The sequence below is a fragment of the Mastigoproctus giganteus genome, chromosome 10, assembly GCF_048544385.1.
Source record: "Mastigoproctus giganteus isolate SK-2022 chromosome 10, ASM4854438v1, whole genome shotgun sequence".
NCBI lineage: Eukaryota > Metazoa > Arthropoda > Arachnida > Uropygi > Thelyphonidae > Mastigoproctus > Mastigoproctus giganteus.
Window position 1 is genome coordinate 57713181 of NC_143584.1, and position 26622 is coordinate 57739802.

General features: G+C 37.1%; 1 protein-coding gene across 2 annotated transcripts in view; it reads right to left on the bottom strand.

Moving 5' to 3' along the window:
• The window catches only part of CYLD (ubiquitin carboxyl-terminal hydrolase CYLD), a 645450-nt gene that overhangs the window by 508739 nt on the left and 110089 nt on the right, over positions 1-26622 (bottom strand). For both annotated transcript variants that reach the window (XM_090382243.1, XM_090382244.1), the window contains exons 3-4: positions 23342-23492; positions 11801-12006 (exon numbers count right to left, since the gene is read on the bottom strand). In XM_090382243.1, coding sequence (XP_090238369.1) covers positions 11801-12006; positions 23342-23492 — 357 coding nt within the window. The remainder of the gene's footprint in view (positions 1-11800; positions 12007-23341; positions 23493-26622) is intronic.

A 26622-nucleotide genomic window follows, 5' to 3' on the forward strand; every position in this document is an offset into this window, starting at 1 on the left:
ACAGAGTACTGTGTCCATTAAAATCCCCTAATAATAAAGGGGGTGGCAATTGTTTAATGAGATCATCAAGGGCATCCTGGAAATGTCATTCCAAGGTGGCAAATATATGGAACAAACAGTTAGGAGGAACTCTACTGTAATACGAACTGCTACGGCCTCTAAGGAGGATGTAAGTGATATAATTTGGAAAGGGGTATGGTTGCCCACAAGGATGGTAACTAGGGTTTGTCGGTTTTTAAAAACCAGTTTTTTTGGATAAATTTGTAAAATTCGAAAACTGGTTTTTAAATTTAAAAACCAGTTTTAGATACTAGAATTAATATGTAAAAATTAATTATTTAATTAAAAATGTTAATGTTTTGACTTCAAATTGCCTGGGCACAAGTAAAACTAAACTGTAGTAAAACTAATCTTCATGAGTCAGGCGAATTTTGACATGCAAATCCACAAATGCATTCTATTATGCTATTCTATGTGGCATCACAGAGACTGACCGATGACATCAGCTATGTTGCTCATGTGCACCCCACCAGACCAGTTTAGTCTAGTCCTATGTAGTACTATGCAGTACACAATGTGCTGCAACAGCTCAGTTCACTTGAGTTTGATCACAAGCAGGAATAGGAAGTTTATGTTATTGCTTGTTATTATTCTTGTTTTAGTTAGTAAAAACAAAAAAAAGGAAGTAAATATATTAATGTCTATTCTAATAATATAACATTCTTTCATTATTAAATATTAATATCATTGATAAAAATATTTAAAATGTTTCATTTGATTTTTAGACCAAAATGAATGTTGCAAATAAGTCGGAGGTTTGGGATAATTTCAAAAAGGTTGGAAAAGACAAGGCATGCTGCGTGTGTGTTGTTTGGTTTTTAGGAGCATTAGCAACTAAGGCCATATTGCTCCGGGATATGTGGTGGTCATTCCCTGACCTTTCCACATTCTCCATATTTGGTGGTGACGGGCTTGAACCCCGGTCTAATCAAGAAGCGTGTGCTATGCACTGCTGCTCCTTCCCACCTGGCTACGGAGTCGCCAAGGCATGCTGCAATCATTGTAATAAAATGTTGAGCTGCAAAGGATCATCTACAAGCAATCTCCATAATCATCTGAAAACAGTTCATAAAATAATAATCGATAAGAAAACAGAAACGATTGGTAAGCAAGAAACACCTGTACCCTCCTCCTGCACACAAAAACAAGCCAGTATTTTTAATTTCGTAAAAAGGAGCAGTTTAGAAGAAATTATAGCAAAACTTGCTGCAATGAATGGATTGTCCATTAATAGCTTACAAAGAATGGATTGTCCATTAATAGCTTAATAGCTTGTTGCAAAGACTCGTATGAACGAGTCTTTGCAACAACAGGGATATTCATTACCAAAAAAACAACACTCGAGCAATGGACCTCATTCATATGTTTTATGACAATGCCAAATGTGAAACTATAAATGAATTGGATTGTATTAAGAAGAATGGGAAAAAATTTTCTATCACTTTAGATGAGTGGACTAGCAAAAGAAATCGCAGATATTTGAATATCAACATACACCATTTTGCAGAAGATTTTAATTTGGACTTAGTTCCAAATAGCTAGTTCCTGCGATGCTAAGAAAACATTAGAATTAGTTTCTGAGAGGCTACAAATTTTTAACTTGGATCTAGCAACCAACATAGTTGTAGCGACAAATGATAGTGATGCTGTTATGAAAAAATTTGGCCAATTATCACCTATAATTAATCAACTATGCTATCACACGCCATACATTTAGCAGTTACTGATGTGTTATATAAAAATAAAGAAATTGCTGAAACCGATGTATGTGTTACAAGTGAGGAATCGGAAGATGACGTAGAGTGTGAAGATGACTATGGCGAGGATTTTTTAAAATTCTCTTGATCTAGATAATGACTGTGGATTCCCTATGTTGTCTGACAATTACAAACAATCAATTTAAAAAAGAAAGGAATTAAGGCTGATTCTTCACTGCCAAACGAGATAGAATAGTTTAGAGGCCATGATTGAAAGATTTATAACATTAAGAATGTGTTGTTTTAGCTTTGAAAGATATTGGTGCTTCTCATACGTGGAATGAACCTCAATATCCTAAAATCATGGAGCTTCTAAAAGTGTTGAGACCAGTATGTCTAGCAGCTGAGACCTTAGGGCGGTGAGATGCCAATTTATTAACAAGTGAAGGCATATTTGAATTTCTGTTAAATGAACTAAAAAAATTGAAGACTGAAATTAGTTCCAAATTATTAAATGCTTTAGAAGTATGAATTCAAGAAAGAAGACAAATTATACTGGTAACCCTTTTGCTATATTTGCAAAATCCAAAAAACATTTCAACAAAGAAATCTAGTGTATTTCCACTAGTTTCAAAACTCAATATTATTAAGTTATCTGTAAAAATATTGTCTAGAATATATCCAAATTCTTGTATGGAAACAGATTCCGACGATGAATATATCGGAGACAGAGAAACTATCAATCAGGGCAATGCTCTAAAAGAAGTGTTGGAAAAATCAATTCGTAGGCTTCTTGAGGAACCTGAAGAAATAATATCAAATCCAAAGACACTGAAGGCCAAATTTTCAGTATTTGAGGCAACCAATAAAAGAACAAATAATTTAGATTTATTATTTGATGCCCTGAAAACGATAAAACCAAGTTCAGTAGCCAGTAAGTAAGAGAGTATTTTCTATTTCAGGCAATTTTGTATCTAGAATAAACAAGATTAAGTAATCGTTCAGTGAACATTTTATGTTTTTTGAAATCATATTTCCTGAAGAAAAATACTAAATGAAATAAAAATTTATAATTTATATTTTGTACGGATTTTAGTTATTTTAGTTTTTTTTTATTTGCTTTTGTATGGAGTATATTTTATTTTGTTATATTTTTGTAGTTCCATAAATATTAAATAAACTGAAAAATTTTTAAATAAGTATAAATCATTTTTTAGTGTTTTAATTTTTTTTTTTTTTTTTTTTTTTTTTTGTAAAAATTTGAAAACCAGTTAACAGTTTTTTTTTTTTTGGAAATACTGGAATTCGAAAACCGGTTTTTTCAAAAGTCAGTTTTTGTATAAACCTTAATGGCAACTCCTCCGTGGGCAGGTCCAATCCCGGCTCTCTTTACAAATAATAGATCAATTACGCAAGTAAAGGTCCTCATTTGCTTTTAAATAAGTCTCCTGTAAGCAAAAGCATAATGGCTGATGCTTACTGAGGAGGACCTTGATGTCATCACAATTCCGATGGAATCCACGGCAATTCCACTGTAAAAATTTTAGTATAGCCATTATTTAGATTTTGGTGGTCCATCTGGTGGCTTCAGAAAGGCTGAGGGCTTTATTTTCTCAGTCCTGGATTTTTCTCTTTTTGGAAAGACTGGGCCTATATCCATTTCTTCTTCTTCCACAAAGAGTTCCAGGACTGAATCGTCAGGTACCTCCTTGTCATCAACATCCATTTTGTCCTGTATTGTCAGTGGCACTTCAGGTTTTTGTGGCTTTTCTTTCCCACTCGGTTTCGGTAGAGCGCTAGGAGGTATTGATATTGGAATGGCAGCTGACTGGGTATTTTGCATGTGTTTTTGAGAGCTTAATAAATAACGCACAATAAGAGTGAATGATTCCTTTGGTGGGATAGACATTGGTTTGTGTTGCAATGGAATGTTTCCCTGCAACTTTCTGCACATATGTAGGCATTTTGCTATTTATTGACTTGATTGCTTTCCTTGCCTCCTGGTAGGATATGTTTGGCTGTGCCTTGAGCCTTTGCATCTCCTTTTCTTCTTTCCACTGTTCGCATGCCCTGGAGTAAGCAGGGTGCTCCCCTCCACAGTTAACGCAAGTGGGCTTTGACGGCTGTTCATGCCGTGCTTTCATGGTCTTTTGCACCGCAACGAGGACAAGCAGTCACTCCACGGCAGGCCATCTGCGAATGCCCATATTTTTGGTATTTAAAACATCGCAGTGGGTTTGGAATGTATGGCCTGACATTACAGTTGATGTACCCAGCTTTTATCTCATCAGGGATGTTGGAGAATTAAACATAAGATGTTTCTAGTTGGTATCAGCTTCCCATCCTTACACATGGAAATTCTTTTCACAGCTACCACCCCTGTGGTTTTAGTTCGGAACAGATTTCCTCCTCAGTGACCTCAAGGACCTCATCTCTCGATGTGTTTAGTGTTCTGTGTGGTGTCACTGTTATCTGTATGCCTCCGATCTATGTTGAACGGAGTAGCTGCTCTCAGTGCCTGACGCTTTTTATTTCAATAGAAGTCTCCAGAATGAAGCCTCTTAACTGATTTAGGGGAACCTGTTAGCCCCTCTAAACACTTCTGTATAAAGAAGGGTGGTGCCTCTGTAGCCAGGAGTGGCAGTGCGCAGCACACGCTTCTTGATTAGACCGAGGTTCAAGCCCGTAACCACCAAATACGGAGGATGCGGAAAGGTCAGGGAATGACCACCGCATATCCCCGGAGCAATATGGCCTTAGTTGCTAATGCTCCTAAAAATGAAATAATAAACAAACAATAAAGAAGGGCAACATTTTCCCAATGGGTTTCTCAGTTTTCAGAATGAATAATCAAAAATCTGGGTGTGGGACCTGATGGTTCTTCAGTTCGTGCCCTCTTTGCTACATTGGCTTTGTCTATTTCATTGGTTTCATTTTCAGTTAGGGACCAGGTTGGGGCACCAGAAGGAATTACTTTATCAGGATTTATAGAGTTTTAGTATTGGTTCAGTGTCCAGGCCCCCCCCACCACTCAAATGGAGCCCAAAGGGACACCCTCTACCTGGCAAGCAATAAATGCGCTCGGGAGTGAGACACCAGGGCTACTCAGACACCATACCTGCACGACCGCCAGTCTGAATCCTGTCCCTCAGACCATGAGAGCATTAGAATGGTTGACCCTCACAGGTGAACCTACTAGCTGACTGATCCTAGCTGGGCCTTCTAGGACCACCCATCTTGCCGAAGCAGGGGCCAAAGCGGTGTATTGAAGCTGGGCGCCTCAACCACCAGGATCCCCCTTTCCGAATTTCCACAGATCACAGCACACAGCAAACACACCGGATTCCATTGGTGTTGGCCTGGAACCTAGACTGTGGGTGTTGGATCCCAGTGATGCTAATGGAGGACCAGCAGCGTCACTGGGAGGTCCCCCCCCCTCACCACGCACAGGTGAGACAGCACCTTTTCATGGTTTGTTTGTATATGTGTGCGATAATAACTCTACTATCCACGTGTCCTTATTAGACTTAGAAAAGCAAAAAGTAGTAGGAATGGAAGAGGAAAAGAAACGGTGTAGAAGAATGAAAGGGACAGTAACTCCTTCAACTCACACAACTTAAAAAACTCAAACTCCTCAAATAAGCAACACTTCCCCAGTAGAGAAGACTGTTGTTACCTATTCTTGGAAACTCTGGGCAGCATCAGCTCCCCTGGTGACTGTTTCAGGGCTATTTGGCCCTCCTTCGGTGGATAGGTACCCTGGTGATGCAATGATGACAAAACAGTTATGAAGTATAACTCCACAATATGAGAGATGGATGATGGTGTATAAAGTGAATTAAACTGAAGCATTTTTAGGGTTTAAGCCTCAGGCTATGAAAGAATTTGACAACGTACAAGTTTGTGCAAAAGCAGCATATCAGTACGCCGCAAACTCTAAAAATATAGTTAAAAATGACATCATTTTAATTATATCTCATATCGTAAAAATGAGAAAAAATTGAATATTAAAGAAAACAAAATATTAAAAATAACAATAAATAAAAATACTGCACAAAAGTTTTCCAATTATGCACATAGTTATTATATTAATATAGATCTATATTAATATTAAGCATGCTTAGATATACTGAAGATTCTCTGTAATTCAGTGTATAAACTTCTCATCATTACGATTCAAAATATCCGAAATAAAATAAAAATTCATCCAATACAAATGAGAATTTCCAGGAGTTATTATAATTTAATTAATAAGTAAAGGTTACAATAAAATAATACATATACACTTACCGAAGACACTTCTTTTGGAAATCCTTCCTCCAAGATGTCCACACGTAATCTAATATCACAGCCGAAGTGCACTATATGCCAGAGCAGAAACAGAAATGATGAACCTTCAGAACAAAATCTCAGAAACTAAACATGCTAATCTTTTCAAAGAAAAATGCTAACGAGTGATTCTCAGTACCACACCCTTTCACTTCCTTATCACTGATTTGATTGGTGTTCTGCTGCATCGAGAGCATCCCTTCCCATGCACCCCACCAGAGCTATTCAAATAGCACAGCAGGGACCCTGTGGCCAACAGGGTCACCACCGCGACTCATTACTTGGTCAAAGCAAAGAAACTCTTTCCCTATCCCTGAGATGGGCTGCTAATCCAATGCAGTGCTTTTCATGTAACCGTTCTAGGAGACTAGCCATGAACAACAGAAAAAGAAAGAGGAAGGAGTATATGTTTCCTACTCACTGGATTTCCCCATGAAAATTTTCCAAATTTTTGTTGACCCGTAGGTTGTAGTCCACGTTTGAACCAAAAACCGAACCACTTTTCCAAAAAAATGTTTGTTCACTTCGCGCTTCAGAAAAAAATCTGTTCAGTGGTTTCAGTTTGGTTCACGGTTCAGAAAAATGGGTAAGGTTCAGTTCGGTTTGCAGCTCTGAAAATAACTAATAATAAAATAATAAATCAAAAAATATTAAAAATATAATGGAAGTTATAAAAACATAAAAGACACATAAAAAAGTAGTTTAGAAAATAGACTAATTATGTTCTTCCCTCCTTATGTTGTTAACTATCCATTTGACCTTTGAACTTCTTCAAACTGTCAGCCACACAACTAACTGCAGAGCAACTTGTTCTTGTAATCAGCAACTCACTGCCTAAAATAAAATTTCCTACAATTCAGACTAAACCTCTTATCCAGTAATTTAAATTTATTACTGTTCTGGAATCATCCATAAGAGTGAATTTTGCCTTTATTCATTTAACTTTCCACTCACAAAGCCTTATAAACCTGTCAGGTCCCCCATAATGTGCCTGGTTGCCAAGCTCTGTAGCCCACATAACTGAAATTCTTTCCTTGTATGGTTGCCCTTTTTCTGATTTCACCATGTGTTTGGACCCTTTCAAGAAGCTCAATGTCTTTTTTTAGATGAGGTTTCCATATGACACAAATGTGGTCTCACAATTGCCTTATACGGGACTATGACCTTTCTAATAGGACACCATGAGATTTCCTGGCTACTGTTTACATTGCTCAGATATCTACCTGTATCGTAACTCCCAGATCCCTTTCTTCCTCTACTGTTTTTAGTTCAATACCATCTGTATTTGTTATTTTGGGATTGTTGTTCCCTGAATATAAGATGCAGGGAACAGCAACTCGCATTTTCTGCATTAAAACATAGGTGCCAATTTTCGAAAAATTTTGAATGCTGTTTAAATCATCCTGAAAGAGTGCTTCTGATCATTAATGACTCTCTATCTAGAAATTTTGACATCATACCCTCTACCTGTTGTCGATGTTTATGAAAATCGGAAACAAGAGTGGTCCAAGAACTAATCATTGGGAACCCCTCCCACATCTGACATTATACCAATCTGAAGAATATCCATTAATCACACCCTTTTGCCTTCTGAGTTGCAGTTCAGTTTACGATTTTTCCAGTAAACCCACCATGCTCTACCTTTTACAGTAACCACTCATGAGGAACTGAATCAAATGCATTGCTAAAATCCAAATAAACTATGTCAAAACTGTTTTCTATGTCCAGCTTATGAATAATTGTGTCAAAATACATTAACCAGGTTAATTAAGCATGATTTTCCCTTAACAAAACGATGTTGTGTGGCTCTCTGTAATGGCATTTCTATCTAAATATCCCTATATTATGCTCTTAATCATTGCTTCAAAGATTTTCTCACCACTGAAATCAGGCTAACTGGTCTGTAGTTACTGACTTCACTCTTAGAATTTCCCTTACGTATTAGTGATACGTTGGCACTGCTTCAGTCCAAAGGAATCTCTCCTGAGTGCAGTGATGTTCTCATAATTAACTTCACTGGTTCAATGCCCTCTTTGGCCACATCCCTGAAAATTCCTGGTATGTGCTGTCATCTCCAGGTGCCTTTCTTGCCATTAGACTCAAAAGTTTTTCTAATAAATAATCTTCTGAAATTTCAATATCTCTAATTTCATGATATCTAGCTTCACTTGCATGGCCTCTCCTCACCACAAAGTTCGATGTGAAATACTTATTCAGTTTATCAGCAATATCAGCTGGGTTATCTAAGACTTTCCTGCACCCTGTACACAAAGCTCCGATTCATTTTCTTCTTTGTATTTGCATACATGAAAAACTCCTTGTCCTCATTCTTTGCTCTCATGTTCAGTGCTTTCTTCATACTTAGCCCTGGCTACTCTTCCTTTTCTGTGGTTACAGATCAACTTGTAGTAGGCATCAGGACTTTGCCTCGCTTTGTATCTTTTCCCATGTTATATTTTCTACTCTATTCGATTGGCCATTCCAAATTGATCCACCTTGGCATCCCCCTCCTCCTGCTGTATTTTCTTACTGGTATAGGTATTGTTGATAGCTGCTGTGATTATTGGCCATTCCATATTGATCCATCTTGCCATCCTCCTCGTGCTGTATTTTCTTACTAGTATAGATGTTGTTAATAGCTGCTGTGTTTATTGGCCATTCCATATTGATCCACTCTCCTCCTTCTGCTATATTTCCTTAATGGTATATTGGCAGTGATGACTTCTGTGATTCTTGTTTTATGGACATTCTGTAATTCTAAAATATTTTTCATTCCTGCAATTTGCCCAATTCATAGACTTTAATTGCCATAGTCTCATTTCCTGAAATTAATACCAATGCCTTTAACTATTGAACATCTTTTTTCATCTTCCAGTTAATGATTAGTAAAAGATAGTGGTTCCTGCAGCATGATGTCATCTGATTTGTGAGTAACAATGAGGTCTAGAATATTCTTTACATCTAGTATTTTCTCTAACATGCTGGTACATATAATAATCATCTAGAAATTTAAATTTATTTAAAAATTTTTCTTCTGCATGGTGAGTTTCCCTCCCACTTATTCCAATCAATTAGGGGAAAACGGAAATCGCACTCAAAAGACACTCATACGTGCTTTCCAATTCAGTCTGCATGCAGAGACTGTCATCTTACTCTCTACAATCTTCTGATCTGTAAGTTTCTCCCACTCTCATTATACCTTTGCTTCCTATTCTTGCCTCCATGTGGTGTGGCTGGAAACCTCGGAGAGGAAAGTAGCACTCCCAGGGCCAAAAGAGCAAACATGAGTAGTAAAATTTTGTGTATTCATCAATCAATGATATTGATTATTAATGTCCAAGTTTGCAGATGATACAAAGGTTGGCACGGTTGTTAACGACAGTAATGACAGTATGCTACTCCAACTAGATCTAGATAAGTTGGACAAATAGGCTGAGAAGTGGCAACTGAAGTTTAACGTTGACAAATGCAAAGTACTGTATATAGGTAGCAATAACCCAAGAGAAACGTACCAACTGTATGGTACTACACTCAGGGAAGTGGAAAGTGAAAAAGACCTGGGGTAATTGTGCAGTCAGATATAAAGTTTGCTGAGCAGTGCAGACGGACTGCCAGGGCAGGTCATGGAGTCTTGTCAATGATATATAGGAATTTTGCTAGCAGGGACAGGGAGGTGATTATCCCATTGTACAAGGCAATGGTCAGACCACACCTTGAGTACTGTGTACAGGTCTGGAGGCCTCATTTCAAGAAGGATGTAGAGGTGCTAGAACGAGTACAAAGAAGGACAACAAGATTGGTAAAGGGAACAAATGGGTACTCTTACCAAGAAAGGCTTAAGTTCTGCAAATTGCAGTGCCTGGAAAGGAAAGTAGGCACATGCAAGGTGGTCTGATTAAGGTGTATAAGGCCTTGAATGGGTTGAGCAAGCTGAATGCTGATGGGATTCTTCCTCTTGCTCAGATTAAGAACCTGAGGGGGGGGAGTAGATTCAAACTGAGGAAAGACAGTTGTAGAATAGATGTGCAGAAATTTGCCTTTAGCCAGCAATTTGGAATGAATGGAGAGGTGAAATGGAAGGGGGGGGGTTTTTTTGGGGTGATGGGTGCATAAGCTTGCTTTCTTGCGTCGTATGCCTCTACTAATGCTAATCACGTTTTCAACTCAGTATTATATTTGTTCTCTAAATTGAGGAATACAGGGTCAAAAAACATTTTGTGTTTTTTTTTTCGAATTTTGTGATAAAGGGGGAAAATTAACGTTAAATAATCAGGCCTTAAAAGACTGAGGTGAGTAGGAATACTGATCTGATGGTTTGGCTTATGAAGTGCACAGTAGAAAGAATATCATCTTTTTTCATCACCCAAAGTTGGATGACTACTTGGTCACCCAATTCTTGTATTATCTCATCTTGTAAGTGGCAAAGTTCTTCAAACTTTTTAAGTATTAGAATTTACGTCTGATGTGTACCACAGCACAAACAGTCATGTGTACCACAACACAAACTAAGTAAGATCATGAAGGGCTAACTTCACCCTTAGCCTGAGACATCATAGTAACATCACTCCCCACTGATGTGTCAGAGCTAATGGGCTCTATTTGAGTAGACTAAGATAACCCTAAGAAAAATAGCAGCACTCCTTAGAAAATGGGAAAAGAAGGCCAAAGGAGTGAACTGAATAGAGTAGCAGTAATTTGATCCTGGCAAATTTTTACTTTTGTAATGTTATGCCAAAGAAAGAGGATAGAGTCAGACAAAACCAAGAACTTTAGAGGAATTAGATGAAATTATGAGGGAAGTTATTGACAATGTTTCTACAGCTTTTCTTCCAAATTCAATAGAAAATTTAATTATCAAATTCAGAAAGGCTGTCGAACATGCTGGTGCATATGCTGATATTCAAATATGTGTATAGTAAATGGTATAAAAATGTCTAACAGACATTGCTTAATTAAATCTTTCATGTCCCATAATACTTCAACAGTATGTCTTGAAAAATAAGTAGTGATTTTCAATTCCATTGTACATGCTGGTGCATATGCTGATATTCAAATATGTGTATAGTAAAGGGTATAAAAAATGTCTAACAGACATTGCTTAATTAAATCTTTCATGTCCCATAATACTTCAACAGTATGTCTTGAAAAATAAGTAGTGATTTTCAATTCTTTCAAAAAAAAAAAAAGTTCTATGCAGGGGGAGGTGGTGATAACATTATTAGTGCTATGGAGCAATGTGACACAATCGGTAGTTAACTAACTGGAATTAAATTTACGTAAAAATTGGTTTCTAATATTTTCGACCCAGCCAACTCCATGATTTGAAATATTCTATGTGCTCTTTTAATGGCGCCAGAGGGTATCACTCATATATATATGTATATATATATATATATATATATATATATTGGGCATTTATAAAAGAGTGTAAATACAAGCTGAGTTGAATGTTGAAAAACCTGGAAAAACTCATGAAGCCCATTCCCTATGCCTGAGAGTGGCTAATTATGTCCTCAAATGAAGAGGTTTTAGAAATTCCTCCAGTCGCTGAAAAGAATTAAGCGCAAAGATCTTCAAATGAGTGGCAGGCAACGTACACTCCAACTAAGCTGTCAAAGAAGTCATAACCTATGAGATGAAACAATGTAGCATTGGCTGGAGAGTCTAATTTAATCAAAAGAAATACAATCATGTAATTGCACTTTTTTACTCACAAATTCCACACCAACCATCCAATCACTTCCAACATCCAATAATTTTCCAAGCCACTTTACTTCTCCATATTCTGGGCCAATGTCACTAATCCACACTACTCTGTCACCAAACTGCAAAGGTGGAGGAGGAGATCCATCAGCACAAGCTGCTTCTAAAGATAGTGGGTGCTGCCTGGATGAAAGAGCACATCCAGAACCAGATGATCCTGATTTAAACAAAAAAAAAAAAAAAAAAAAAAAAAGGGAAACAAATCAACATTGGAAAAAATTTGAAATCAGAATCCTCATAGTTTTTTACTTCGTATTCCCAAATATTAATTTAGAGTACACCTAATTAATGAAGAATGAATTTCAGTGCAGAAGAAGAAATCATTAAATTCTTCAGTTACAATTGGAATATTGCCAAGTCTATCAATTTTTAAAAAAAATATAGATACAATGGATAACTAATATTATAATTTATGGCTTAAACCTTATGACTTATTTCCACTGGACACATGGACTTATTGTAAATTTCTTATGACATAAATACATGTAAGGATCATAATAGTAATTGGGCCATAGAAGAAGTCATGAAAGGCCATAGGTTGTTAATACCTGTCTAGATCACCTTTGTATTTATTAAATCTACCCACCTCTAACAACATCAGATGGGAGTTTGTTCCAACAATTACCCACCTATTAGCTGAAGGCAATTTCTGTACAAATCTAGTGTACAACCATCCTTCCTCAGTTTGAATTTGTCCCTTTGTGAGTACTCTGAGCAAAAGGAAGGATTCAATCAGCATTGAGCTGATTGAATCCTACCTCTCAAATCCATTCAAAGCCTTAAACTCCGCAATTACAACTCCTCATGGGTGCCTAACCTGAACGCACTGGAGTTTGCAGACATGAAGCCTTACCTCATTGCTAATTGCTCCTCTAACTAATCTAATTGCTCTTCTCTGTACCCATTCCTACAGATCCACATCCTTCCTAAAATGAGGCCACCACAGCTGATGCAGTAATTAAGATATGACATAACCACTGCCTCATACAAAGGGTAACACCACCTTATCTCTGCTGAAAAAAAATACTGATAACAATGGCAAAACCTCAGGAACTATGCTGAGAGCTTGTCTTCAATACTCAGAGAACTTCATATCTGACAGCACAATTACCACAAGGACTTTTTCTTTCTCTACAACCCTGAGAGGGGTATCATGAAGTTGGCAGATTTATTTGGAATTACTGCTCTCCATATAAAGCATCTTGCATTTGTCAATATTCAACTTCAATTGCCACAGCTCATCTACCTAATTTTTTGTGATCTTGTTGCAATAGCATACCCTGATTACTATGATTTACCACACTGTCAACATTCACATCATCTGCAAACTTAGACATCACACCTGATATGCCTTCATCAATATCATTAATAAATATAGAAAACAACGAGCCATGCACTGAACCCTCAGGAATGCTGCTAATACCGATAGTCCAAGAAGACCAATGCTTATTGAGAACCACTCGATGTCTTCTCCCACTTGACCATTCCTTCATCCATAGCAGTAACTAGCCCTTTATGTCACACTTCTCCAATTTGTTCAGCAGTCTTTTGTGTGCAACAGCTTTTCTGAAATCAAAGTATACAATAACAAAATTATTTTTTGCATCCCATCCACTGGTTTCTGCATAATAGTATTCAATCAAACTGATCAGACAATATTGCCCCTTAACAAATCCATGCTGTAACTGCTTTACTTCTTTAACCAGTCACTCCATTATTTTCCCTGGAACAGAAGTTAACCTAACAGGTCTGTAATTACTCAAGTCACCATTTGATCCCCATTTATGATTTGGGAATACATTCGCACATCTCCTGTTCACAGGGACTTCTGCTGAATCCAAGGATGCTCTCATAATTGTGGCTAAAGGTTTGCTTACGTCTTTTTCTGCCTTCCTTAATCCTAGGTAAGGCACTTGGTAGATTTCTTGTAATCTGCCTTAGCTTGCCTAAGCTCCTTTGTACAAGTAACTTGATAACTAGTCTGCAATCAAGTAACTTGATTGCAGACTAGTTTATGTCTACTGCAGGCATTGGTATTTGCTGATAATTTATACAAATCCCATGCGCTTTTCTTCTCTGCTACAAGTCCAGTCAGTTCATGACATTCGTTTAGGTCTAAGCATTAAACAGTATTTCTTAGTCAGTATAAAAAGAGCCTAGTAGCCTCTTTAACTGCATCCCTAAATGCTTACCATTTAGAATTTGCAGTAGGTAATGTTATTACTTAGTACCACTCCACAGAATTTAAAATTTGTCTGAGTTCACTACAGTCACCTTTATGAAAGCAAAGGCCTTCATTTTTCCCTAGACAGTAGCTACATCGTCAAGTAAATCCCACACGAATACACTATATGCATGAAGGGTCACAGCTGATAACACTGCCTCCATAGCATCAGCAAATATTCTTCCTATTTAAGAGTACAGCAATACTCCGCATAGCACTGATAATTGGTACCAAAACTGTTCCGTGTTATGTGAAACTGTGCTGATTGAGGTATAATTATAATGGGTTTTAATTTAATGCGTACCAGAGAAACAGTCTATAAACAAATTATAATAAATCTATAAACAATTTGCACTTAATAGCCAATTAAAAGTATTTGAAATAAAAATTGCAAAAATTTTTTTAATGAAAAGGTAACATCATGAGAGACGAGAAAAAAGCTTTAAAAAAGTCAGTTGTTTATTTAGGTATTTCAATAATGAAGTCGTCTTTTCTTTTTCTTGGCATTCATGTCTTTGTAGCATCGAATCCCATCTTGTAAAATTTGCCATACCTTGATGCTCTGTTCAACATTCGGATCTCCATTCATGTTCGCCTCGCAGGCCGTGTCAACCCCCCCAAAAAACTTTCTCCAATCTTCTGTTGCAAATACTTTTGGTGCAACTTCAGAATTGTTTTCCTCTTCTTCATATGCAGTTTGCTCATCAGTTTCAAGGAGAGTTGCACCATCTACGTCGCATGCGAGTCAGTGCAGTCACATACATTGACAGTGTCCAAAGTTCCGAATCCCAAGTCTTTTCTGATCTTCACAATGCCTTCAGCAGGTGTCTGAACTTGCGATTCAAAACCAGTGAAATCATTTACCAAATGGGGCAAAACATGCTGCCAAAATAATGCATGTTCTTGGCAGTGATTTCTAGCCAAGATACAGATATATATTCGATTGCATTTAAAGGGGTAAAAAAATGTGAAATGTAAAGTTTGAAAAGCTGTAACGTCATCTCAAAAACAAGATGAAATTAAGAATACTGAACACTGTTGCACGTTGTAGCTGACTGCCTGAAGGGAGCTATTGTCACATGTGCATGTGAGACAATATCACAGCATATTGTACCGTACCACAGCATATTGTACCGTACCTAGGCTACGACAACGCAGTATACATATATAGAGTACGTGTCTAGGCTATTGAATTAGTTTTAATATGTACAGTAAATTTGACTTAAACTTAATTGAAAACTGTGTTATAGTGAAACCCGTGCTGTTTGAAGCCGTGCTAAGTGAGGTACTGCTGTATTACATCCCTAAGACAGACTCACCTTGGTTAATGAGCACAGACTGTGCATTAAATTCAAACCTAGTGAGAGTTTTCCCATACTGCTCTTGTTCGTCTGTATCTGCATTCCCATATTGTAGTGTTCTGTAACTGTTGATGATCCTGGTCAGGCAGCTAACAAACTGAATAAGTATTTTAAATCTACATTCACACAGAGGGATTCTGTAGGGAAGTGGAGGCCAGATGTTTATCAAAATGTTTATCAATAGTGAGCTAAATGATTTTACAATAGGTTAGAAGAAAGTGGAGGGAAAATTGTTGAAATTAAACATAAGAAAGGCAACTGGGGTGTATAGGATCAATCCACTTATATTATGGGAGGCAGCAAAGGAAGTAAGCAAACCCTTAGCCATAATTATGAGAGCATCCTTGGATTCAGGGAAGTTCCCCACAGACTGGAGATGTGCAAATGTGACCCCAATTCACAAAGGAGGATCAAAGGCTGACAAGTAATTATAGACCTGTGAGTTTAACTTCTGTTCCAGGAAAATTAATGGAGGCACTAGTTAAAGAAGCACTGCAGGATCATTCAGACAAGACTTCAGTTATAGCTCGGACACAGCATGGTTTTGTTAAGGGGAAGTCTTGCCTGACCAATTTGATTGGATACTATGATGCAGTCACAAAGGAACTGGATGCAGGGAATAACTTTGATATTATATACTTGGATCTTAGAAAGGCTTTTGATACTGTTGCACATGGAAGACTGCTGCACAAATTGGAGCAGTGTGACATTGGAGGCAAATTGCTGCTGTGGATAAAGGGGTGGCTGAGGGGGAGAAGACAGAGTGGTAATCAATGGACACTGCTCGTCGTGGACTAATGTTATTAGTGGAGTCCCTCAGGGCTCAGTGTTGGTTCCATTATTGTTTTCTGTATTTATAAATGATATTGATGATGGTATATCAAGCTTAATGTCGAAGTTTGCAGACGATACAAAGGTAGGCAGGGTTGTCAAGGACACTACTGACACTATGCTGTTGCAACAGGATCTGGAAAGGTTGAGCAGATGGGCTGAGAGGTGACAAATGAAGTTTAACATTGACAAATGTAAAGTACTACACATGGGAAACAGCAACCCCAGAGCAACGTATCAACTCTGTGGTACTACACTGACAGGGTAGAGAATGAAAGGGACCTGGGGGTGGTTGTGCAGGCAGATATGAAGTTCTCTGAGCAGTGCAGATGGGCTGCAAGAGTAGCTCATGGTGTATTGTCAATGATATATAGGAATCTTTCTAGCAGGGATAAGGAGGTGATTATTCCCTTGTATAAGACAATGGTCAGGCCACACCTAGAGTACTGTATACAGGTCTGGAGGCCTCATTTCAAGAAGGATGTAGAGCTGCTGGAACGAGTACAAAGAAGGGCAACAAAGATTAGTGAATGGAACAAAGGGGTGCTCTTACGAAGAAAGGCTTAAGTTTTGCAAATTACAGTGTCTGGAGACTAGGCACCAGCGATGTGATCTGATAGAGGTGTATAAAGCCTTGAATGGTTTGAGCATGCTCAATGCTGATGGGATTCTTCCTCTCGCTCAGAATAATCACCTGAGAGGGCATAAATTTAAATTGTGGAAAGACAGATGTAGGATAGACGTGCGGAAATTTGCCTTTAGCCAGCGGGTGGTTGGTTGGTGGAACAGACTTCCATCCCTTGTCGTGGAAGTTGATAGCCTAAATAAGTTTAAGGCTCAGCTGGACAGGTATTTCGAACGAACAGAGGGGTGAAGTGGAAGTGGTTTTTTTTTTTTTTTTTTTTTTTGGCTGATGCTGCATAAGCTTATTTTCTTGCATCAAATTCCTCTACTAATGCTAATGCTAAGGGGAAATCTTGCTTGACCAATTTGACTGGATTCTAGTTGCAATTTGATTGGATTCCAGTCGCAATTTGATTGGATTCTAGATACTGCTCTTCGTGGACTAATATTATTAGAGGAGTCCACGAAGAATTCAGTGTTGGGACCATTGTTGTTTTTTATATTTATTGATGATATTGATGAAGGTATATCAGGCTTAATGTCCAAGTTTTCAGATGATACAAAGGTTGGCAGGGTTGTTAATAACAATAATGACTGTAGACTGCAACATGATATAGAAACGTTGGCAGATGAGCAGAGGCCCATCTGCCCAACTTTTCTTCCAAGAGGTGGCAACTGAAGGCTAACATTGGAAAATGCAAAGTACCGCATGTGGATAGCTGTAACGTACCAACTGTGCGGTACTATACTAAGCAGCTTATGGGATCTTGTTAATGACGTACTGGAACTTTGCTAGCTGGGATAAGGAGGTGATTATCCCTTTGTATAAGGGAGTGATCAGAAAAGAACAAGATTGGTGAAAGGAACAAAGGGGTGCTCTTATCAGGAAAGGCTTAAGTTCTGCAAATTGTAGCATCTGAAGACTATGCACCAGCAAGACGGTAGGACCAGTGCTAAGATACTCCTTCGGGATCATAGATTGGACTAACACCAAGCTGAAGGATATGATGAGAAAGACAAGGACAATGATGACCAAGTGCCGGCAACACTATCCAAAGTCAGCTGTGGGGATAATGACAACAGCTCGTAAAGGAGGAAAGGGCCTGATAGACATCATTGAGCAACAGAAGAAAGAAAACCAAACCTGAAGGATTACTTCCAGAAAAAAAAGAGCAGCACTCTACCAGGCCATAAGAAAGAAAGACAAGTGGCATACCCGCCTCTACTCAACCTAAGCAAGGAGTTCCCATCCACCCAGACAGAACAAACAAAGCTAGACTAGAAAAATGGTCAAAAAAGACACTCCATGGCTACAATGGCTTCCATTATGACCACATAAACATGACTCACAAGTGGAACACTTCCCCAAGACTGAAAGATTAATGCTTGCCATCCAAAACCAGGTAATCAACGCTAAGACTATAGAAAATACAATGCCAAGGAGTGTCAAATGACACATATCGACAATGCCACCTGGCCTTAGAAATGATCCAACACATCACTGCAAGATGCAAGGTTGCAAGATCACCCAGATGGAGTGCACTCATAGACACGACCAGGTAGCCAAGGTAATACATCAGAAGGAAATACCAATTTTTTTTTTTTTAAGAGCATTAGCAACTAAGGCCATATTGCGCCAGGATTATGCGGTGGTCATTCCCTGACCTTTCCACATCCTCCATATTTGGTGGTCACGGGCTTAAACCCCGGTCTAATCAAGAAGCGTGTGGAAATACCAATTGATCAAAGAAAGTGTACCATATTACAAATACAAACCCCAAGACCGTACTAGAGATCCCAACCCACACACTGTACTGGGACCATGCCATAATAATGGACAAGACAATCCCACATAATAGATCAGATCAGACCAGACATTAGCATTAGCATTAGTAGAGGCATTTGATGCAAGAAAGCAAGCTTATGCAGCATCAGCCAAAAAAAAAAAAAAAAAAAGAACCACTTCCACTTCACCCCTCTGTTTGTTCAAAATACCTGTCCAGCTGAGCCTTAAACTTATTTAGGCTATCAACTTCCACGACAAGGGATGGAAGTCTGTTCCACCAACCAACCACCCGCTGACTAAAGGCAAATTTCCGCACATCTATCCTACATCTGTCTTTCCTCAATTTGAATTTATGCCCTCTCAGGTGATTATTGTGAGCGAGAGGAAGAATCCCATCAGCATTGAGCATGCTCAAACCATTCAAGGCCTTATACACCTCTATCAGATCACCTCGCTGGTGCCTAGTCTCCAGACACTGTAATTTGCAAAACTTAAGCCTTTCTTCGTAAGAGCACCCCTTTGTTCCATTCACTAATCTTGTTGCCCTTCTCTGTACTCGTTCCAGCAGCTCTATATCCTTCTTGAAATGAGGCCTCCAGACCTGTATACAGTACTCTAGGTGTGGCCTGACCATTGCCTTATACAAGGGAATAATGACCTCCTTATCCCTGCTAGAAAAATTCCTATATATCATTGACAATACACCATGAGCTACTCTTGCACCCGTCTGCACTGCTCAGAGAACTTCATATCTGCCTGCACAACCACCCCCAGGTCCCTTTCATTCTCTACCCTGTCAGTGTAGTACCACAGAGTTGATACGTTGCTCTGGGGTTGCTGTTTCCCATGTGTAGTACTTTACATTTGTCAATGTTAAACTTCATTTGCCACCTCTCAGCCCATCTGCTCAACCTTTCCAGATCCTGTTGCAGCAGCATAGTGTCAGTAGTGTCCTTGACGACTCTGCTTACCTTTGTATCGTCTGCAAACTTCAACATTAAGCTTGATATACCCTCATCAATATGATTTATGAATACAGAAAACAATAATGGACCCAACACTGAGCCCTGAGGGACTCCACTAATAACATTAGTCCACGATGAGCAGTGTCCATTGATTACCACTCTCTGTCTTCTCCCCCTCAGCCACCCCTTTATCCACAGCAGCAATTTGCCTCCAATGCCACACTGCTCCAATTTGTGCAGCAGTCTTCCATGTGCAACAGTATCAAAAGCCTTGCTAAGATCCAAGTATATAATATCAAAGTTATTCCCTGCATCCAGTTCCTTTGTGACTGCATCATAGTATCCAATCAAATTGGTCAGGCATGACTTCCCCTTAACAAAACCATGCTGTGTCCGAGCTATAGCTGAAGTCTTGTCTAAATGATCCTGCAGTGCTTCTTTAACCAGTGCCTCCATTAATTTTTCTGGAACAGAAGTTAAACTCACAGGTCTATAATTACTTGTGTCAGCCTTTGAACCTCCTTTGTGAATTGGGGTCACATTTGCACATCTCCAGTCTGTGGGTACCTCCCCTGAGTCCAGGGAAGCTCTCATAATTATGGCTAAGGGTTTGCTTACTTCCTTTGCTGCCTCCATTAATATAACTGGATAGATCCCATCCACACCGGGTGCCTTTCTTGTGTTTATCTTCAACAATTTCTCCTCCACTTTACTCTCAGTTATTACAAGATTCTCTAGCTTACTGCTAGAGTTGAATACACCTCTGGCTTTCCCCTCGCTAAATAACTCCTCATGTGTGAATGTCGATGCAAAATATTCATTTAGTTTGTTAGCTACCTCAGCAGGATCATCAACAGTTGACCCATCGATATCAAGTGGACCAATCTGATTCATCCCCTTCCTTCTAGAGTTTACATAAGTAAAGAACTCTTTGCTGTTTTTCTTTGCATCCCTTGCCAAAGATAAACAGCAAAGAGTTCCAGATCATCATGTCAATCACTGGTGCCAAAGACCCTAAATAACAGCCTAGCAGCAACAGGTCTCCCAGATAACAGATATAAGGAACTCCAGAAAGTAATGATTCTGAACCCCTGAAGGATAGTCGGAGAGTTCCTCAACTAACAGTAACACCAGACATAACAACCGCCCTGTGCACTTGGTAGTAGTAGTATCTGTCATGGGGTGGAAGCCCCCATGAAGGAGAAATAATATAAGAACAACAAAAATAATAATAATCATGTTATCATTCATAAAATTAATTAGTAATTCTTTCATTAGTGGAAATGACTTGTTTTCTATTGTTTCCATGTTGAACACAAAAATAAAAATAAATAGAGTAAAGCTAAAAAGCACACAAAACTCTGATTATTGTACCAGCAAGGAAAGAGACTAAGTGATATCTACAAAGTAAGTGTGTAAATTGTGTATGGAAATATTAAAAAAAAAAATATATATATATATAATATTGATAAAAATAAGATATAATGAAATTATTGAAAGTGTTAGCAAACAAGGAAAGGTATTAAAAAATAAAATTAAAAATATTAAACTTTGTTATGAATCTGGGGTACTACTAGTTATAGCAGAAAAACTGGCAAACATAATGATATATAGACAAATATATTATTATCAGTGTATTAGGTGAAGGAACTGAACTGTCAGGTGTAATTACCGTGGAAAAATTGAGAACACATGAATGGTAAAAACAGATTACTTGAAATAAAATGAAATTAAGGTTTAACATAAAAATAAATGATAGTACCTAAAGACGTGGGTCACAGGGACTTTAACTACTTCGTCAAAGGGTCGGCAGCGAAAATCATAAGAGCTACCGCAATAAGTCGGGTCTGTGTATCTGTTATGATGTACACGTTAAAAAGGGCGTACGTATACATCATAGCCCTGACAGAGACCAAAAAGAAGGATTAAAATTAAAGAATATATAAAAAATAAAAATAAATAAAGTAAAGCTAAAAAGCTAAAATAATGCCAATAGAATCCTGTAAAATAAAAAATGAATGAAATCCAAAAGAAGGCAAAATAAGAAATCTTACTGTGTGCATGGACAGGAAAACATTGAATAAAACGTTTTCCTGACAGGAAACGTTTTTACCATGCATGTGTTCTTGATTTTTCCATGGTAATGACACCTGACAGTTCAGTTCCTCCACTTAATAATAATAACTTAACAATAATAATAATAATAACGCTGATAATAATATATTTGTCTATATACAGCACACTCTAAAAACAACCAGAAATCATAAAATTCAAGTAATAAACAGAATAGGTATAAACAGATGTTTTGCAAGTTGTAAGTAAATAAATGACAAGAAGCAGCATTATAAGTCATCATTGGGAGATTAGTGTACCTATTATCTTGCAACTGCGGCTGTTATCTTGCAAAACCTGCTGCTCAAAAAAAAAAAAAAAAAAGACCAAATGTTTAGGTTTGTTTCAGTGCATCGTGTCGATTGCTGTTTTCAGTCACACAGCAAAAGAACAAATTTTGTTTCGTTATGTGTCAGGGATATCAGAAATTTTTTTTTTTTTTTTTCTTTTGTTTAGAAATTGTGAAAATTATGGGCAAATGCAAGAGTTGTGCAATTAAACAAAAACTTGAAATTATTCACAAGTTTGAAAACGGTGCATCTGTTAAATTTCTAAGAAACCATTATAATGTTAGTGACCAAACCATACACGACATTGTAAAAAATAAAGGGGAGCTATTAGATTTAAAATCTAATAGCTTTTAAAATCTTTAGTAAAATTTGAGCTCATGTGGAGTGATAATAGTGAGTTTTCGCCTTAACCCTGTGAAGTTATTTAAAGAAAATTTTAATTTTGAACATTATCACGGTGCCGACTAAAGAGTATAAGTGACAGCAGTACTAGTAAATCCATTAAAAAAGGAAAGCGATCCAACTCAATCAATGGTCAGGGAATTGCTGCATTTCAATCCTCTGGTTGGCAGTTTGACTGGGGGGATTGGGTGGTGGACTGGTCCATCGATCAGTTTGCCTTTGCAGGATTTGTCTAGCGATTGAAATGCAGCGATTCCCTGACCATTATTGGCCTTGTGATCCTCCGTTGATATGGGGCATAATGGTCAATCTATTTTTGTTATTTTGGTTTTATTTTATTTTATTGTAGTTAGTTTAGTCTCTTTTTGTGATATTTCAAGTAATTCGGAACTGGCATCTTACGAGGGGAGTGCTGCTAAATTCTTATGTAATTGGCTCTAAATTTTAAAATTGACTTATTATTTTGAATTGTATTTTCTAAATTATTTGGAGATTTTCTGCTACAATTTTTAGTCTCACCTTTTCTTCTCCCTCCCTGTTGATTAATCATTATGTTTAATTTATTATTTTTCCCTCAACAGTTTTGCAATGCTACTGGCATTAATTTTGATTTTATATTTAATATCAGTTATATATATATATATATATATATATATATTTTTTTTTTTTTTTCTCTTTTCTTTACTGAGTAGGTCCTACAACAAATAAATCTTAAGAATTGTAAAGCTAAAAATTAAAAAAAATCAGAGCATAGGCTGCTAGCATTTTAAAACTGTGTTTGTGCCTGTATTGATCAGGGCCTGCTCAAATGGCATAATACAGAGAATTGCTCCATTACTACAACATCACACTGTAATGGGGAAAAAAATTCATATAATAAGTAAAAACTTCACTTACTTCGCTTTCTTTCACTGTGCTCGATACATTGATATCCTCGCTGTTGAGCCCTTAATCTGTTAATAGCAACAAATATGCCACTATTGCCACAACAATGAAAGTAATGTTTCCCTTTCACACTTCCATCACAAACTCCATGTTCAGGATGTGACTATCATTTAAAAAAAAAAAACTGAATTGAAGTATACTATTATAACCACCAGAAACTATAGCATCATTTTAACATTAAAAACAAATAGCTATCAGCTTAATTCTCCTGTTCCTCTTTAGTTCACTATACGCTTATATTCCTTCAAATCATAGCGACACAATATATTTACATAGATAACTTGAAAATAAAAAACAAAAATATGATTTCCACTATTATATTTATATAAACAATATTTCAGTAGAAACAAACTGAGTACATACATAAACAAGTAATATAAAAAAAAGTTTTTTAAAGTCAATTCCTACTTAGGTCAACAACGAACTTTCGACTTCAAAAATTTATCAAAAAATTATTGATTTTCGCAAGAATTGAACTCGCATTCTTCACCTTCACGTGAAAAATACTGAAATCCTTGCATTTTACCGATTGAGCTACTGCCTGTTGATTTCAATTTTATTCCTAAATTTATATCCTGCTAAATATCTTATATAAGAGAAATTTTTTTCTCCCATATAAAACTAAAATTAATTAATTAAATTTAATTAATGAATTAATATTTGAAAAAACTGTATTAACATCAAGTGTCATCCACTACAAGTTTAAAAAAATGTATCTGAACTTGAGTGGATGAATAAAAAGTATTTTATTAACGATTGAAAATTTGAACAAGATATATAAATATATATAGGGAGAGTGTGAACTAATAGTAGGAATTGAAAAAGAATGATATAAATCAGGGATGGGCAACCTCCCTTGATCGTTCATGATCCGGCATGCGGTCATTTTCAAAATATGTATAATAAATGGCTGCCATTTATTATATATATATTTTTGATTTAGCTGTATTCCTGGAATTTCTGACGTAAGTTTAGAAAATACTCCATGCACTGCTAAAACAAATAGCGATCCAGGCATCGATTTACTGATAAAAAGAAATTGTATTTGTATTTTGTTACTATAATTGCATTTTTATCTTGAATTTGTATTTCATTTTTCTTAATAATAGGCGCATCATGGCCTTAGTTGCCCATGCACCATAAAAACCAAAACAAATCTTAATAATAAAATTAATTATATGTATGTACAAATATTACAATAAACAGCATAAAGCTGTTTATGACAATTTTTTTCATTATACGCCATTTTAATGATCTTAAAAATTGTGGAAAGCAAAAAAAAAAAAAAATTTTGCCTCACGTGTAACTCACAGACATTTTATTTTTCTTGTCATTTATAAAGGTTGTCTGCCCCTGACACGAACCAACACGTATTTTTAAAAAATAAAATTCACCATAATAATATTTCTCACAATTGGGCCATAATATGTAAAAATGGGTTTATATATATATAAGAGCTGTTTAATGACGAATGATCATAATTTTTTTTCACGACATACCTTTATTAAACATTCATATTTTGATGGTCCTGTTCAAAATAGTCCCCATTTCATTAAATGCACTCACTCCAACATTTCTGCCATTCTTCAAAAACATGGCTGAAGCCATTTTTCAGAAATGCATTTGAGAATAGCCTCCGATGTCTTCATTTGCAACTTCTTCTGACGATTGGAAATGTTTTTCTCGCAGTTCCTTCTTTAGCTTAGGAAATTTTAAAAAATCACAGGGTTCAAGGTCGGGGCTGATGAGGAACACATCTGACATTAATGTTGGCTAAGTGTTCAATGACAGTATAAGCTATGCGAGGTCTAGCATTATTGTGATCCAGCATCCACCCACCTGTATGCAGTTGTTGTCACTTGCAAAGAATGTGATCCTGCAAAGTGTAGAATACAGTTCTGTAGTAAGGTCCTGTAACATTTGTATGATGTGGCACAAAGGGCTGGTAAACCATTCCTTGAATGTCAAAAAAAGAGAACACCATAATCTTTCCTGTAGAAGCCCCAACTTTTGCTTTTTTCAGTGTTGGCAATGGCACAGGCTTCCATAGATTTGCTGCTTACTTCTGGGTCGAAATAATGAAGCCATGTCTCATCACATTACCTTGTGCAGATCCTGCAAAGTATAGAATACAGTTCTGTAGTAATGTCCTGTAACTACCATCTTCAGTAACCATCCATTACAACAAATCTTGACAACCTCCATGCAAATTTGCTGTTGCTCAGGTATGAGTAGTCTTGGAACCCAAACATGTCATATGCAAATGGTCACGGTGAATACTGTGCATGCTTCCTACTAATATTCTCAGCATCTCTGCCAGTTGCTTTACTATTATACAATGATTTTCTCATTGTATAATGACAGAAGCAGTCTTTATGGATTCTGCAGTGGTAGCAATGATTGGGGCTTCATGACCATTGATTTTTGGGATTGAATGACATCCATATTTAAACATTCTAAACAACCTGCACGCTGTGCTATATAGAAGCATAGATTCACCATAAGCCTCTTAACATTTCATATGCATCAGCTGATGTTTTCTTAAGAAGAAAACAAAATATGAGAGCAGCATAGTGTTTCTACGCATTGTTACATAGACAAAACTGAACATGCATAAACTTGACCGACTGCCAAGATAACAAGATGCGCACAAGTCCAACGTGCAGTTACTATATTGTTTCTTCATAATTTGAACTGGTGTGACTCTTCAAAATGTTGAATTAGTGCTCCATATAAGGGTTGTGATGCTGACGTCATTTACTGTGTTTATAAACTACATTCAAGTAGGAATGGTCTGATTTTAATTCTTGTACCGATTTCAGTTACCTTACATCTACGGCTTGGAAGCCATACTAGCACTTTAAATAGTAACTGCTAATATTTCTTTTTCTAACGATTTGAAGTACAATATATTATACAGGATTTATAATATTTAAGACAATTTGGGATTCCCATCAGGATATCGTCTTTTAAATTAACTTGTTGCTATTCAGCTTTCAAGACCATAATCTACTATTAGACTTGGCTTTAAGGCTGACTTCTCTCCATGATTGCACGTAAACAATGAATGTGGATGGAAATGATAAGGAGGGAGGGAGGGAGGTGGGTACAGGATTCATAAGAAATCCCCTATCCAATCGGGGGACTCCCATTACGTCTAACAGTGAATACTGAATTATATATAGAATGTAAGCGATCTATGATTAATAGTTCTAGCTCTTTGGATTTTGGGA